The 17,107-nt window shown below is 34.2% G+C and overlaps 1 protein-coding gene across 1 annotated transcript in view; it reads right to left on the bottom strand.

Moving 5' to 3' along the window:
* The window catches only part of nompC (no mechanoreceptor potential C), a 44,732-nt gene extending 29,278 nt beyond the window's left edge, over positions 1-15,454 (bottom strand). The window contains exon 1 of the mRNA XM_076118214.1: positions 15,047-15,454. Within this exon, the coding sequence (XP_075974329.1) occupies positions 15,047-15,388 (342 nt within the window). The 5' untranslated portion in view covers positions 15,389-15,454. The remainder of the gene's footprint in view (positions 1-15,046) is intronic.
* Between the last annotated feature and the right edge of the window lie 1,653 nt (positions 15,455-17,107).

The raw sequence follows: 17,107 nt of genomic DNA, 5'->3' as shown, positions 1-17,107 counted from the left end.
TCCTTTCGAATCCCACCCGGGACAAATCTTTGTGTGATGAGCACGAGTATTTGTTCTGAGCCTGGATGTCAATGTATGTATTTAAGTATGTATTTTGAAGTATATAAGTATGTTTATCAGTTATTTGGTTACCATAGTACAAGCTCTGCTTAGTTTGGAATCAAATGATCGTGTGTTAGTCCAATGATATTTATTTATTTAAAAAGAAAGGAAATAAAATATATTGATAAATAAGTGAGTAATAATATACATCAGACATTTTTTAATATAAAGCTTATAACACAAAAAGAATATTTATTTAACCTCATCTCCTACTGTAATAAACTTAAGACCACATTTATAGCAACACTTTTGTTTACGAATGTACAAATATCTCAAATAATACAGTACATTTTTACCTTTTATTTAAAGCGGGATGAGTTGACTAAAGAAAAATAATAAAAATATTAATGTGGACAACTTATCCCGCGGGATAAGTTTTAAGTGGGATGAAATGACCAAAGCCTCTCGAAAACATTGGTGTGTGCTTCGGGTTTGAACCTGCAACCACACCAACTTCATAGCTAATAATTATAATTAGTAAGCCTAAGTAACAAATATTGTTCTGGTTATCGAGGAAAAAAAATAGGCAGGCCCAATACTGTTTCCATTATAAAAGCCTCTATATATTTTAATAGGTCTCAAAATCAATGAAAACTGATATCGTTATAGATTTTTGTCAATATTTTGATAAGGTACTGGTTCTGTCTAATTTATTACTTTACAAACATAATTTTCAGACACGCGAAACGAAACGGCTCCGTGACGTCATTGTGTAATGACTATATTACTTCGGTTATCTATTTAATATCTATCATTAAATATATTGTATTACTTACCCCCGGTTTCTAAGGTACATTTAGCGGTAGTTTATGTTTTTTATATGAGTTTAAACGAGTTATTCCGTTCGGATCCCCAATACTGATACCCTAGGGGATCAGACGCTGTTGAATAGATAAACAACTGCGTAATGTACTCAAAAACCGGGCATTTGTAGTTTAGTATCTTCATAGAAAACAGAAACTAAGTTAGCGAAAAGCAAGATTTTCTATCAAGGCTTTGCTATTGAAAAGTTGGTTCTATCGAGTAACGAGAATTTAATTTTTATGTTCTACAAAAGTAGTTAGAATTTCATACAAAATTTCTCTATTGCTAGCCGGTCGTCGATAGTCGATTGCTGTAGAAATACTAAGTAATAAGCAAACCACACTGTAACCATTGCCTTGCTAACTAAACTAAATATAATAAAAAAAAATACTTTGAAATAAAAGTAAAAAGATTAATGTGAATAAACTAAGATTATCATTGCAGATTTTACTAATTACGTCATTTAATATAATATTATTATTATGATGATTTTTACAAAATAGAAGCAAACTTCAAAAACATAATTAAAACCTGTTATTTAATCCAAACATTTATTTATTTATATATTTTTCTCAGACAAAAACGTAGCATAATCTATATTATTTATTCGTACCATTTTCCTAATTATTATTGTCCTCCATGAACAATTAAGTTTAAATACAATTGAAATTGTTTAGCAAACAAAAATAACTAAACAAATTAAATACGTCATACATTAAAATCATCGTATTAATATATAAATAAAGTTGTTATTTAATCAAAAGTATGTAGCCTAAATTTTTTGTATCGAAGGATGCATGTAACCGAACTGACATTATTGATTTATATTTTTGAGGTAAAAGCAACAAAATAAAGTGTATTATCGCATCCTTCGCTAATAATTATCAAGAAGATTTATATTGAAGAAGAAGGTTACTTTTTTGAATATGGCATGATATATCCAACCTGCGAACCCTAATTTGGGTCACTCTTGGTTTGCGTAAGGCTGACCTCAGTTATCTTTACGTTGAAGTTTTTTTTTATTTTTCTCAGCTTTTTATGTAGATGCCCCACTGCTGGGCAAAGGTCTCATACCCAACCACGATGGCCCGTATAGAACCCAGCATTAATGTTATTATAGTTAAATATTAACATATAATGTTAGCGACCTTCAGATACACCGGTTCCCCACGAGGAAACGACACATCCCAATTTGATCAAAACATAACACAAGTACCTACGATGCAATTTCCTAACATCCTGAAATTCAGGCCACATAGCTTTTCATAGTTATTGCTTCCTTTAGTTAGTAATATCCGGCTTTCAGTCGATTAATACTCATCACACTAACCTCCTTACTCACATCCGGTTGGCTCATATCCGGTGATTCACCCACAGTTCGACAGAGGACGCTAGTGGTGACTAAACTTGTAATTAGAAAGGGCATTTTCGTCATAGAAAGGTGAATAATTTTGGTGATAAAGAAAGTACGTGGGTTGAATAGATGGGTAGATAAAATCTACAGAAAAAATGCCTAGATTTGTGGATATGGCAAAATAATATTTCTTCATCAAAGTTATGAAATTTTGTTTTCATAATAAATTTTATTCCATTAGGAAAAAGTCATTACTAGTGTGTGTCACTAATTCAGAATCATATTACACACGAAAGCTTGCACGAAAACATCAAAATTAAAACGAACAAAAGTGAATAATAATAGCAATAATATACAATTATTACTATTGTAATACGTAACACAAATTAAAGAACAAGGTAACATCAAGGCAAAACAGCTTAAAAAACAGTACAATTAGATAGTTTCAAGTGTACAAGTCTTCGCGCCGCCCGCCCTCATACAAATGCCTACGCAGTACATCGTGTAACGCGGACTGACACTTCGTCCATCTGAAAGACATCAACGCTGTCACGTGTACATCGGTCAAACCCAGTATTGAGGCGACTTGTACTGACTGAATAAGGTACAATATTATTAAGTTTTGGTTTAATGTGATGAAAAATAAATCGTTTTTAGTATTTTTGAAGTAAGGAAGGATGTAGGGAAATAATAATCAGTTAAGTATACTATGGAATAATGTTGTTATTACGGCAATTCTTCCGAATAAAATATTGTTTAAAAACGTTGCCTTTTTAGTTTTCTGTTATGCCCAAAAATTGAAAGACATTCTTGTAACACTATGTTAAAATAAAATGAACAAAATAATCTGTGCAACTGTGTTTTCAGCCAAATTAAGATTTCTTTTAAGACGATGAAATAGCCGTTTTCCTTTTAAGCATTTTCTACTTAAATTGTAAAAATGTTCATAGTAAAATAATAACAAAGGTAATCAAAATATAGGTAATTTTGAAAAATACTCCACAAGTGTGCGTTGGCCATTTGGTTCGACCTTGCAAAGTCCTTGACTCGCTTACTCACTAGTATCAAAGTTTTCACATAATTGAAAAAACCCGCCCCTCCTATACATTCAGTTATTACGAATGACTCCCTTTAACTTTTGATTGTTTTCCACAATAATAGTTACGGCTTCGAAACCTTGGGCCTAACAATTGTACGATGACCTATTTGAATAAAAAAATTCAATCAGAATGTATGTAATTGTACTTTTTTATAGTTATTATTGTGGAAAAATGGTACATGTATTTTTTTAACATTCTTTTTTGTATAAACACGTTGTTGCTTTAACTTGAATGATATATTCGGAATAGCATAAAAACTGACAAAATCGATATCAAACTATTACAGTATTCACACATAAGTCAATCATTTCATATTTGCCGGCAAAAAAATTAATTGACATACATTTTTACATAGGAAATGAAATTCACGTACAAAATCCCACAAGTACTTAACTCCATTAAAAGTTTCGAATAAAGGAGGTATGCGAGACACAGTTTTGCTGAAACATTTAATATTATTTCGGCGTAACACATACTTAATTACTTTCTTAATAGTAGTTTCGTTTCATTCATTTTACCAAGCCGGTAGTATATAATATTTCTTTGAAAGGAATGTATTCACATTATTATACAAGTCGACATTCATTTACATACCTCATTTATGCTAAAAATTGTGTGAAAACGTCCAAAAAAATGGGTTCAACATCTTTTAGAATGCATATCGTGGGAACACGGGTTTTTTAGACATCTATTAATATAATAGAGCTTTATAATAACTATACTACAATTTCCACATGAAACGTGTAGTACCAATTTAATAGTGTAAGAAAATTCAGCTCGTTTTCGACGATTCAAAACCATTAAGTATGCAAAATTTAATGTGTCTTTTTAAAAATCCTTACTTAACTATAGTATAGATCCTATTATTTATTAATTAAATATCTATTAATATGTAATTTAACATAAATATCGGTTTTTCAAAATCAAAACGTTACTTTTTAGTAAATCTTACAAAATGTCTCTTCGTTATTTAAGTTTCGAACAGTAAGAAGTAAATAAATCTAGCGTTATACAATTGATTAGATAGTAAAGTAACTTTTGATATGTTTCCATTTCTAATAGCCAACTTAGCCATATTGAGTATTATTTGCACTTACAATATACATATTTTGAGTTGCAGATTATTCAAGTCATAAATCAATTGATCCTAAAACAAGTCTATCATTCAAAGTTCATATCATGTTGTCAGTGCAACATCGTGCATAGTACAAATGGTTCGATGCACAGCTACAGAAGCCTTGTCTTGCCTCACGTAACGAATGAAACCAATGGAAGCCTGCCAACTTACTGCTTTTTACGTACTGTTTATTATCGTTCTAGATTTTGAGATTTCGAAGCAATGTAAGCTGAAACGTTGTTGAAATGAAAAAGTCTGATAGGTAATAGATAGGTAGAAGCTACTATAATTTTTGTTAGATCGTTTGTTCAATATGTCAATTATGATAAACACTTCTTTGTTACGTTAGTTATTGTTGTTAAGTAGATTGTACAGACAATTCACAAACAGTCTCATTTCGTTAAGTGATTGAGTTACAAACAGATTACAGCACCATAGTAAAAGGTAGTTTGATTTACATTTTACTACAAAAATTGGACGTTGCCAAGATGTCAAAATTTTCTGTCCGTTAAGGTTTAACGGTTTAACTACTAAACTAATTGCTATAAAATTAGGCATGGAGATGCTTGTAAATTTCCTAAACTGTCGAAATATGGTGTGCTCGCGAGCAGAATCGCGCAGGTCAGCCAATGCATGATTGTTTTTAAGCAGTACATACTCCTAAAATACATCATAAAACGTAAGTAATAACAACATCGGTATAAAACTCAATATTCGCTGCATTGACCTTGTACATCTGCTCGAAGACCATCGAACAAATTGTTTATACGCTATTGAATTAATTACGGTAACTTTATTGAGCTTAATACATAATTCATGAACAATTACGATTAAGTGGAGTTGAATTTTCACGGGGAAAAAATTGTTTGTGATTTCTGCATACGTGATGAGGAAAACGACTTGTTAAAACCACTTGGTTAAAAAAAATGCGACAAATATTGTGATTGCTATCGCTACTGGCTTCTACTTTTATTGTATGAAGGAAAGTATAAAGTATTTAACCCTTGTCTGTCGAGTGTTGGCGTACATCCTGGAGTACATATATTTTGGATAAATATATCTAGTTAATTATGTTGTTTAAGTTATAATGTTATATGTAATAATAAGAAGTAAATAAGACTTCTTCAAATTTCCTTCAAAATATTTCATTGATCTTGCTTTTTTCTAAACTAAAATATAGCTCTTATCAGAGGTTTTTGATAAAACTATGTTAAAGAATTGACTTAACTATAACTTTATTAATAAAGATAGCTGAATATCAATAAAAAATGCGGAAAGAAAACCTATTAACTTATTAGGTACTTAACGTACTATTCTTAGGTACTTAACCTAAGACTTTCGATACCTACTCTAGTGATTCTTCCGAAAAACCTTTCCAAATCGCTAACAACTATTGATTTACGATTGCTACTTGCAAAACTAAATATAGAATGTTAATTTAACTCCGACTTTGAAAAACTTAGCTCATTGCATGTCCAACTGACAATGTTGATAAATAGCTAGTCTGTAGGCCTTCTGAAAGAAACGTTCTTTGCGGAACTCTAGTAGAAAATTGTATAATTTCGTGCTGAACAGTGAAGTTATATGTTGAATAACAAGGGACTTTCTAGAACTAAAAAAATGATAATATACAGAAAGAAGAGAACTTTACTTAACAGTCCAAGAACGACTTTTTGAGTTTTCGTTGACATTCCTCATACATCTTTAACTGTTGCAATCATTTTCAATAAAGATGATGGAAGAATGACAATTAAAAACAAGCGAAAGAAGTGTCTGGAAGGCTGAGAAGAGGTGATTGCCCAACAATAGGATACTAACGTAAGGTGCATAAAAATAATTAACCAGTAAAATTAAATAGTATTCCATCGCATAATCGATTCAAAGGTCTTAGTCAAGTTATTCCTATTTATTATTTCTAGAATATTCCTATCTCGTGTATGGCTCGGCTAATAAACTCTGCTATCAAAATTCTGTAGTCTTTTTTAAAAGAGTAAAGAAATATTTTGTGCATGTTTCGTCTGTAATGAAACTTCGGCATTCAATGCTTTCTTTATGTATTCCGTGTAATGTTTGAGAAAGCTGTAAAACTGCAAAAGTAATAAAGCTGTCCTTTTTTAAGAGCATAAGCGTAAGTTAAGCCGAGGTACCGGCTTCGGCTTCTTCAATTGTATCTACCTATATTATGTAAACATGTTCAAGCATAATATTTTGGTCACAATCGCATAGCGGTAGAGTTTTTGCCCATTTTATTATTCTAAAATACATTGATATTACATATCATTTATGTTACCAGTTATGTCTCTATTTTACCACAGTTATGCTATAATTACAATAGAAATGAGTCGTTTGATCAATTTTATAAAATGCTGCAAGCACTTAAAACTAACTGTAAGAGAATATTAAAAGCCAATCTAAATAATAATCAATTAACACCGTCCAAACGGCACCTAATAACGATTACGACGCTTTGAAATTCCAGCGTTACACGAGTCCCACCGCTGGCGACTTCCCTCATTCCGTACGGCATTCAAACGAGCGGCCTTCTAACTATTAGACAGGTCACCAATACCCAAGGATGTGGTCGACCAAGGTCGAAAATCTCCCATCGATTACCGAGTAACGGCCAGGCCAACACGCAAAACTCCGTGCCTCTACCCTTGACACAGAAATGGTCAGTTCGCGGCTTATATTTCGATTTATACCCGAAATTATGTAGGGCGGGAGGTAAAAATATCGCGTTTAGGCGGAAATAAGGGTCGTAACTTCCACCGCCTTCGAAGTAGCCCCCGTGGTTATCGACGAGTCGTCCTGTCCTGCTTGCCGGATTTATTGCCACGTTGAGCTCGAATGATGTTGACCCTATGTAGGTGACCACAAATTGCTGATTTGTTGCGACAAATGTTGATGCGTGGTGTAGATTAGAATGATGTTGAGTATTAAGTTGTTGTTTTCTACTTCAATGTGTTATGGTTGTCGACGTTGCTTCCATTTTATGAGTCCAACGTTTCCTTATGAAGCTTTGAATATTTTTTGATCCAATGGTTAGTTTTGCTTCATATTGACAAACAATTGGGGTGGTTCAGAATTTTGGGAGCACGTGCTCGTAAATGACCAATGAACCAACGAATATCTGTGAATCCAGTTTGAACGGATTTACACGTTTGAACGCATTACTTAAGCGTGGATAGAATTTGACCAAAACGAAGAAATAAAATATAGTTCTTACGGCAAATACTGTGAGGACTTTAAGCGTATACTGTAGCTTTGTCCTATGTTGCTAAACGTGGTGAGTGGGCAAAATGTGTGCATGTCTTTTATCTTCTCGATGATGACAATGTCTCCGACCTATTTCAGCCACGGCGACTAATTTGACTCCTGATCGGATTGGCGCTAATATGCCCAGCGATACATTGCCGTTTTTCGCAGAAAACTTATCTTTATCTACATAACCGTGCAATGAAAACATTCCTTTTGACAGTGAATAGTTTCATTCGAAAGTTTCAGGAATTACTCATAGATTTAAGGTACAATATCGTATCGGGCAGGTGTTAGCCGTCTGGCACACTTACAGCACGCCACCTTCACTATTAACGTTTTAGTTTTAATTGAGCTCTAGAGCCACGCGCCGAACCACTAAAAATAGATGTCTTGTTTTCTACTTGAATGGGTCAACCTTGTGTTTTAAAGACCGAAGGATAATGGTTTTGGACTAATTTTTGGAGTGCAGATGTGCTATGTAAATTGGTATCTGAATAGATGATAACAGGCTCAGATTTCCTTGAAGTTTATTCTCCTAACGGTAATTTTATTGGTGTATGAATGTTGAACAATTTTTACATTTCACTTTGCTCGCTGCTCCGCTCGTAGTAAAAAGTCTGACTTTCCGGATACTGCATAATCTCTTACTCTCTCAAATTGTTTGAATTAGTTTTAGCTGTCTTTACGTGGTCAAATCACGAATAATCTAATTTTTATATTTATAACTCATATACAAGTTGCATGTACCATGTATACGTTGTTGGAGCTAAGAGACCTTCAGTAATCTAGGCCAAAAATACTAGTGACGTCAGCAAAATGTTTTGTTGTCGGTTGAACTTAGTTGTGGAGAAAATTAACACGTTTCGACAGAATTTCCATAGATTTCATCTTTTAGATATTGGTGACTATTTCAAAGGTAATATTGGTAGCTAATGAGAATTTTATACGGCCTGTACTTAAGGGTCAGTTATCTGAATAATAACGAAACTCTCGTCTAACTAGGTTTATATTCGCTACATTAGAGCTCATTACGACTTCGTACCAATTCAGTAACAGCTGTAAAACTATGTTTGACGATTATTGCACGACCTATAAAACTATATTTTGCGTCGGATGTGAGCTGTAATCTTGACCACAATTAATTCACACCTGAATATATTATTTACTACAACATTCTTGAACATTTTTGGTGAAGAACTTTTGACTTTGCGAGGGTCGTAGACGTAACTCTCACGGCTTGAAGTTTATATCATTTTGGTGTAAAGTTTGAAGAGCGATCAGTTTACTATTTTTAAGAGACAGAACGCATTGACATGGTGACATAAAACTGAATATATTTTTAGTAGCGAAATAAGAGTAATGAAAGTAAAACTACGTTTTTGAATAAACTAGACATGATCGGTTATATCCACCAATGCCAAATATAAAATACATGCTACAAAGGTCGTATTTCCTAGAAAAAGTATGTATGTCATCTATCAATATTGAAACTGCAGCGAAAGTTGTTAGAACAGCTTACTACCACGCAGATGACGAACACGAGGTACGTTGTCACGACGGTCACAGAGCACCAGGGCCAAGGAAGTTACTGTCACATAAATACAACACTATTGATTTATTCAGACTCAACAATTCAAAATGGAAAGCGGGCTATCTCACGCAAATAGCAAAACAAATCATATATGCGATAGTTCTGATCGATCCAACTCTAAACAGTCCTTTGTAGAGGCAGTAAAAAGGTAGAAAGATGTCTCGTTGGGCGACTGGCAGGCACGCGATCCGTTGCCACGTTATCGAACATACACCGGCTGAGCCGAGGCTCCCTCAGCCAGGAGCTACAAAAACTCAGCTCTAAGTCTCCCCTTCTGTCGCGATACTCAACAACTATTTATAAGGAATGGGACATCATATTTTTTGGAAATTAGGCCAGGAATATTGGGTGTATTTTGGGGGAATTGTGACGGTATTTTGTTTTGGGGTTGAATGATAATAGATTAGGGATTTGTTAAATATATTGGTTATCGTTTGTTTACTAACTTTGTCAACTCAGCTAGAGATATATTTAGATAGCTACAGAATGTACCACATTCAATAATTATCTAAATGTTTAGTGAATTTTCGTAGAGACTCGCGAATCTTTGGCTTTCATAGGTAAAATTTACGAGTTAATTTAAATGTTCATACATTCCTCTAAGATCTAAAGATAACAATGATGGTACACGTTCGATTCCCGTCCAAAACAGTCATAATACAATCACAAAAAAATATATTCTATTGGGTCGCACACGTAACATGTGCCTATATTTTAAAATCTTAGTGCTTTATAGGTTGAAACCTTAAACATGAAGTAAATAAAATGTGAACAAAAATTATCATTATCATTATTTATCCCTTTTTTATGTTTTACTAGGTGATCCACGCAGCTCCGCTCACGCTTTCTTGTCTTTATTTAATACCGCGCATTTTCAAATTTATTCACCTTTTACACCTTCTCTGGACTTCCGCTAATAATTCAAGACCACAATTAGCCAAATCGGTCCAGCCGTTCTCGAGTTATAGCGCAACTAACGAACAGCAATTCATTTTTATATATATAGTATAGATAGATGTATGTTTATGTCCTATGTTAATCTAACAAACAACTTGTTTGAGTATTGCTATCTCTCTCCAACGTGATGGTAATTTCATTGCAATTTGCACGGCGACAGAGGTAGTACCAGACAATACATTAGTTTTAATGCGACGACCGTTTCCATTTCCTAAATGGAAAACTTTAGACATTATGCCATGTCATTATGTGTTTAGTTTGCAACCAAGAATTGTGCACTGATTACGAAAATATTCTAATTCATTGTTAACTTATGGTTTATATGGATACTGGACATTTAAATTTTGATTATTGTACGGCTGTCCATTTTTATAATCGTTGTAATGTGATACATGTCCAGTAGATTATTACGAAATCAGTGTTCACTACACTGGTCTCTTCTCAAAAAGTGTAAAAAGTGAATCGACTCAAAAGTTAATCGCCCACAGTCAAAATACAGTCGAGATGGCCATTTGCGGTAAGTGGACTATGGGTTCCTACAGGGCTATGTGCGTCCATTTGTAAAAGTTTTAGAGACGCATCTGCTTGTATCTGATGTCTATCACCGTTGTAATCAAAAATATAGTACTTATTACATTTAGTTTTGTCTGTAAACCGTAGCCTGTATGCGTCTGGTTGCGGGTTTACGTAATTTAAAATTACTTAAAGTCTGTTCTGTTTGTTAAGCTATTCTAAAAGCATACGAATTTTGGTACTCTATTGACCACTGAAAAAACAAAAGTTTGCAAAATCAATAAAACGGTTCCTATCGCTCAATTTAATGGCAAAAACAAGATCGTCTGATAAGTATGGATGAACGAATACCGTGATTTAAGGCTATCCAATAAAAAATCAAGCTAATCGCTGCGATCTGTTACGTTACAAAACTGCCGTTATCTTCACTAATATTCGTTTAAAGGCATAATAGAACATTAAAGTATGATATTACTTTCTCATAAAAGCTCTTAGATAGGTTTAAAAAATACTAGTAAACATTCAACGTTGATTGGTTTATAAATATAGTTGGTAAAAATGGTAGCAGCCAATTTCATAACATAAACCATGTTTTTAACTATCCTATTAGACAAGCCTTTGAAATTAAACTTTTTTTTTGTTTTTTTTACAACTCCCGCACTAACAATTGCTCTTGTATACATCTTTTATCATTGTACATATTATAGGTTATTAAATAGTTATGTAAATATATAACCCAGTTCATACTGTAAGTACAGTTTTTGCTAAGGCTTAAGCGCGTTGAATTGATCTCCTTAATTAATTTGAAGTGTTTCAAAGCTTGATATCATTTTAATTATTTAAAGACAGTGAAATTAGTTGGTAAGTGGCGAGTCTTTAAAGTTTGCCACGCGTGCCTCTATCACATAAGGACTTCTGCAAATGACAGCGTAAAAGTAACGTTAGATACAAACAAAATCTTACTTAACGATTACCCTCAATTGTTCCACATTCCAGGTTTTATATAAACTAAAAATACTGTTATTAAAAATTTTCTATGATGTAAGTCTTTTTTACCGCATCATTGTTCACATCATAGTCAAAAAAAATATTTCAGTATTAGATAGCCCATTTATCGAGGAAGGCTTATAGGCTTATATCATCACGCTACGACCAATAGGAGCAGAGTACCAGTAAAAAATGTAACAAAAACGAGGAAAATTATGACCCATTCTCTCTTATGTGATGCAAGCGAAGGCGAAGGTGCGCGAGTCAAATAAGTAGCGTTTCGTGATCTTCCGCAAAGCTCTGCTATATGTATGCAATACAGTTTTTGCCCCAAATATTTAAAGTTATTGTTTACTTTATCGCAGTGTTTATAACTTTTTAATATTTGGTTTTAATATGAATGTCATAAAAAGGCAATTAAAACCGTCGTCTCGTCTGTTTGGTATAAACAAACACTGCACTTTAAAGGCCATTTAGTTAAATGTTGAAAAATTTACAGTTTTTAAATTATTTTTGTATGTCTCTGTTTCTGATACAATACATACTTAGGTAAGTGATATAATTATTTCGGGTAAAGATTCACTACCACTACGGCCGCGCCACTAGTTATAAGAATTATTAAATAATAAATTTTAGTATTCAGTGATCGGTAAAATTGAGGTAAACCTGTTAAAATCTCCGACAAGTTTAAAACTTGAGCTTAAAAATGTTGTTAATGTTAATCTACATTGTTCTATTGGCTATGTATCAGTTATGTATCTAAGCAATAAGGTCATAATTTTTAGAACAAACTTTATGTTTGTATATATGCCTCTTGTTTACACTGTGTAAACAAAAGGCCATGTGACAATTCAGGCAAAATAATCTTATCGACGAATATCGACAATTCAACGACACTATTTTAGCTTTTAGCGTTATCTTTTACTGCTTAATATATAAAACTATTAATAATGATAAAGCTTGTTTTGTTAGTATTTTAACATCACGTTTGGCGCAGTGGTCACCTCGCTGCAAGAACTGTAGCGCCGCGTGTGGTGGGTTCGAATTCTACCCGGGACAAATATTTGTGTGATGAGCACGAGTATCTCTTCTGAGCCTGGTTGTTAATTTATCTGTATAAGTATGTAATTAATCAGTTATTTGTATACCATAGTACAAGCTCTGCTTAGTTTGGCATCAAGTGACTGTGTGTTGGTTGTCCAATAATAATAAAAAAATGTCTATGGCTTATTTGTGCCATAGACTTAAAAGCCACAAGTTCATAATTAAATCGTAAGTAAAAGAAAAATATTTGCATATTTGCATTTCCGGGATGACGATTAAACAAAGGTTCTAATTACCGTGCAATGCAATTTGTAATAATAAATGACTATGTGCAAGTAGATTTATTTCAGACACACATAATCAACAAATTTGAAATCTACGAAACTATCATAAGCTCAGCTTGCACTAAGTATTCAATGTAACATGGTAATATGACATTCTTGGCGTTAATTTAAAAACAAAAAAATCGCCATAGCTCTACGCCGTAGGCTGCTTCGTAGCATGCTTCACTTCTGACGGCTGCTACGTAAGCTCTACAATAATCGTACAGCTTTGCGTGATAAAAAAACCTCAATACAACCACATCTTAGCACATGACTTTTAGCCCAGAAATGTATTAAATCAAATGAAATTAAGACAACAAACAAAAACATACTATCACTGAAGCCTTTTTGCTCGCATGCGCATTCTTTTCTTTGCTCCATATTATTACTGTTCTCTTTAGATACTTATGTAAACTCGGGTATTTATTGTTTTGTTGCTACGCTAGTTGCTAGACTGTGCGTAGCAATAACATAAGGGCTTACTTTGGTCAAAATAAAATAGTTTTATTTACCTTTATTGCATGGGATTGCAAAAAATATTTACCCGGCTAAATATATGTTTACTTCCAAGAAAGTGCCTGTTTTGGAGAAACAAGTTCTCCCTAAAAGGCACTAGTAGACAAAAAACAGTAGACAAAAAAAAATACTAATACAATTCATCTTTAATAAAAAATGCCCTCATTCTGCTTTAAATACTTACGATTTCAGTAGCTCATACTGAAATCGTAAATACATTTCATTCACACGCATCGCACGATCTGATAACGACAAAACATTTTTTTCATATTTTCTGATGCAATACTTTAATACCATACAATTATAACATTGGATGCTGAATTATAATTTATTACTTTTATATGGAAAACTAGCCACTATTATGTGGACTACGAAAGTTGAAGGTTTTAGTCCTAAGCAAGACCTTTGGCTTCCACGCGGCTAACGAAAAACTATGAAGGACATCTTAACTGTACCTCGAATTAATTTGGACTAAAACAAGGCCATTGTTATGTGTAATAAAGCATAAAATAAGGCTGTATAAGGGTTGAAATCAAAGTAATGATATATTGTGCGATGTTTAGGTGCATTATGCAAAGCGGGGAAGGGTGTCTTATGTCTAGACGGTTTGATACCGTTATTGCCGAGAGTCGTAGAATATTTGGAGTATTTCTGCAGTACATTTGCGAATTAAATTTCTGAATTATTTCACTTATTAACCTTTATGAATATGGTAAAATAATACGTTAAATGAATGTCTACAAGTGAAGTGATTAAATTCTTCCTAAACGAGACCACAATACAAGTTGAATCACACATTCATAATGAGTAAAATAAAGGAATTCCGTTTTATTTCATTCAAAAAGTAACAAAAATCCCTTGTTAGTATTGTACTTAAACGGAACTATTTACTATGCGGAGGTAGTAAAAATTCCTCACATATTTCACAAATGTTTGATACTTGTAACGGACAGCGGTCGGTGTTGAGAACCAACCTGTTAAAATACTAATTAAGAATGAAATCACGACCAACTCGCTCTAAACGTACACGACAAAACAAAATAAATTTATATTGTGCCCATTTTTTCGAATCAATACCAAAAAAGTTTTTAATGTTCCCAAATAACGTATTACCGTCATTCCCTAATCTTGTGTAGTAGCGCCATGGCAACGTGGTGTCTTATATCAAATCCCCTCAACGGTATGTATCTATGTGTATAGCTACTGGATAAACCCACAGCTATCCCGTGAAGGGGAAAAAGAAGCGATCGAAGGACACGAAACCATCGCGTGCACCCACAGGAGCCAGCCATTCGAAAGAAACCATGTCATACTTAAATCTACGTGAGAGAGTCCCCCGAAAAAAGTCTTCGAACGGCTTAAAATGAAAATAATACTCACCGGATCCAGTATTCCTGCCATGGGCACAGAGACGGCATCCTCTCCACCAGCCGCCACCAGCTTCTCCAGAACCTTGAGGGTCTGTTCCACCGCCGGCCATTCTCCCTTCTGTGCCAGCATGAGGATCTTGGCGGCCACCTCCCTGATGTTGACTCCGGCGCTCGGAGGCTTGACCACCATCTCCGGAGCGCCATTCTCCTTAACCTCCTTCTTATCACCATTGTTAGAGGACGTCTCATCTTTGGTCTCCTCCGTGGCCTTAGCCGGCGGGTTTTTATCTTCGTCCGCATTCTTCTTCGGCGGGCCCTTGCCGCCTTTCTTGCCGCCGGCAGCCTGAGACATCGTCACATAACAGTATCACAATTACGAAGCACTGCACAGGGTATCACGAGTAGCCATGGCTCGAGCTTGCCGAGTATGTTAGTCGGTGGGCGGGCGGAGCATGACTGCGGCACGGTTGCGTAGCGCCAGCCGATTTCTTGCATGATTCGAGTAAATAAAGGCGACGGCTTGCGCCCGGCTGGATTTACAAACAAACTCCCGCGAGCGATGTCTCAGAATGTCCCATGCATTGACCCATTTAGTTTTTTGTCACGGGAACCAAGGGGTGCATGTCGTAATAGATCGTTGCTGGAAGAAGGGTTTTAGAAAATAGGCCGTAATTTTAAACCAAACACAAATACACCAACAAGTCGCTAGCCGAAGCAATTTCGAAGGCATTTTCTCGTAAATTGTTTAGGAAAATCGAATACATAAAATTCTAACAACATTTTGAGAGAGCAACATGCCCTAATTTTAAATCTCCTTATTAATAATTGTCTATAACTTAGTAGAAGCTTTACTACGGACAATTTTAAAAGGGATTAAGACGTTAAAAAAGTTCGCAAACAACTTGCAATCTTTATTGATTTAATTTCGCTAATAGTTGTATTCGTGGACCAATCTATTAATGTACCGCGAGTCCATTGAAAGGCGGGATTGTTACAACTTGACATGATATGATGTTATGAACGTGTTGCAATTTAGTAATGAAATTAAAAAGCAAAGTCAGTGTTCGATGAGTAAACAGTTTTTTTAACCTTGTTTAATTGGTGTCAGTATGTTAAAATATACATGTTTTGTCCCATTTTTCTATGTTATATTCTATACTATATTCTATACGCGAAAATGATATTAATTCTATATTTCACTAGCTGACCCGCGCAACTTCGCTTGCGTCACATAAGAGAGACATAATTTTCCCCGTTTTTGTAACATTTTCCACTCGTACTCTGCTCCTATTGGTTGTAGCGTGATGATATATAGCCTATAGCCTTCCTCGATAAATGGGCTATCTAACACTGAAAGAATTTTTCAAATCGGACCAGTAGTTCCTGAGACTAGCGCGTTCAAACGAACAAACTCTTCAGCTTTATAATATTAGATTATTATAATATAGATTTAATTGCTAAATTCATAAAAAACGTACTTCGTAGGTTGACAAGTGAGTTCAACTACAAATCAAACTTTTTAGTAGCGTTTTAAGAAATTTTTTTTTATCGCTAAATGAAGGAGTAAGGGATTAACACAACTTATATCTTTTAAAACAATGTTTTCAAGAAATATACTGTACAAAAGCTTTTATTAACACAAAAGTTACACCAATTTTGTAATAATTTTTCAAAGAAAGACACAGCGATATTTTTCTTCAGAGTAAAGTGGACTGAGAAGCAGTGTGTTGGTGTGTTCCGCGTCGATGTCGTTCCTATGACAATCCGAACGCCTCGCGCTATCCAGTAGTCCCGACAAAATACAACACTCTGTATAAGAGTCAGATATTGTTATGGAGATATTTTAATGATTTTTCAGTAAATAATCTATTAGTTAACAAAAACAGGCAAAGAAACCAATATAAATGTTATTAAAGAGATTCTTTGATTGGTTTATAAGTTACGCTGTCTGGTAACTAGTGTTTAGTATGGGTTTTATTATTGATTATTTTTAAACAGACCTACATATTTTTGAACTTAATATTCCAATATGGTTAGCCAGTACAACAAATCTGGAACGGCTAACTTGGAA

Source organism: Anticarsia gemmatalis, chromosome 9 (assembly GCF_050436995.1).
Source record: "Anticarsia gemmatalis isolate Benzon Research Colony breed Stoneville strain chromosome 9, ilAntGemm2 primary, whole genome shotgun sequence".
Lineage (NCBI taxonomy): Eukaryota > Metazoa > Arthropoda > Insecta > Lepidoptera > Erebidae > Anticarsia > Anticarsia gemmatalis.
This window is presented reverse-complemented; position numbering and strand designations above follow the sequence as displayed.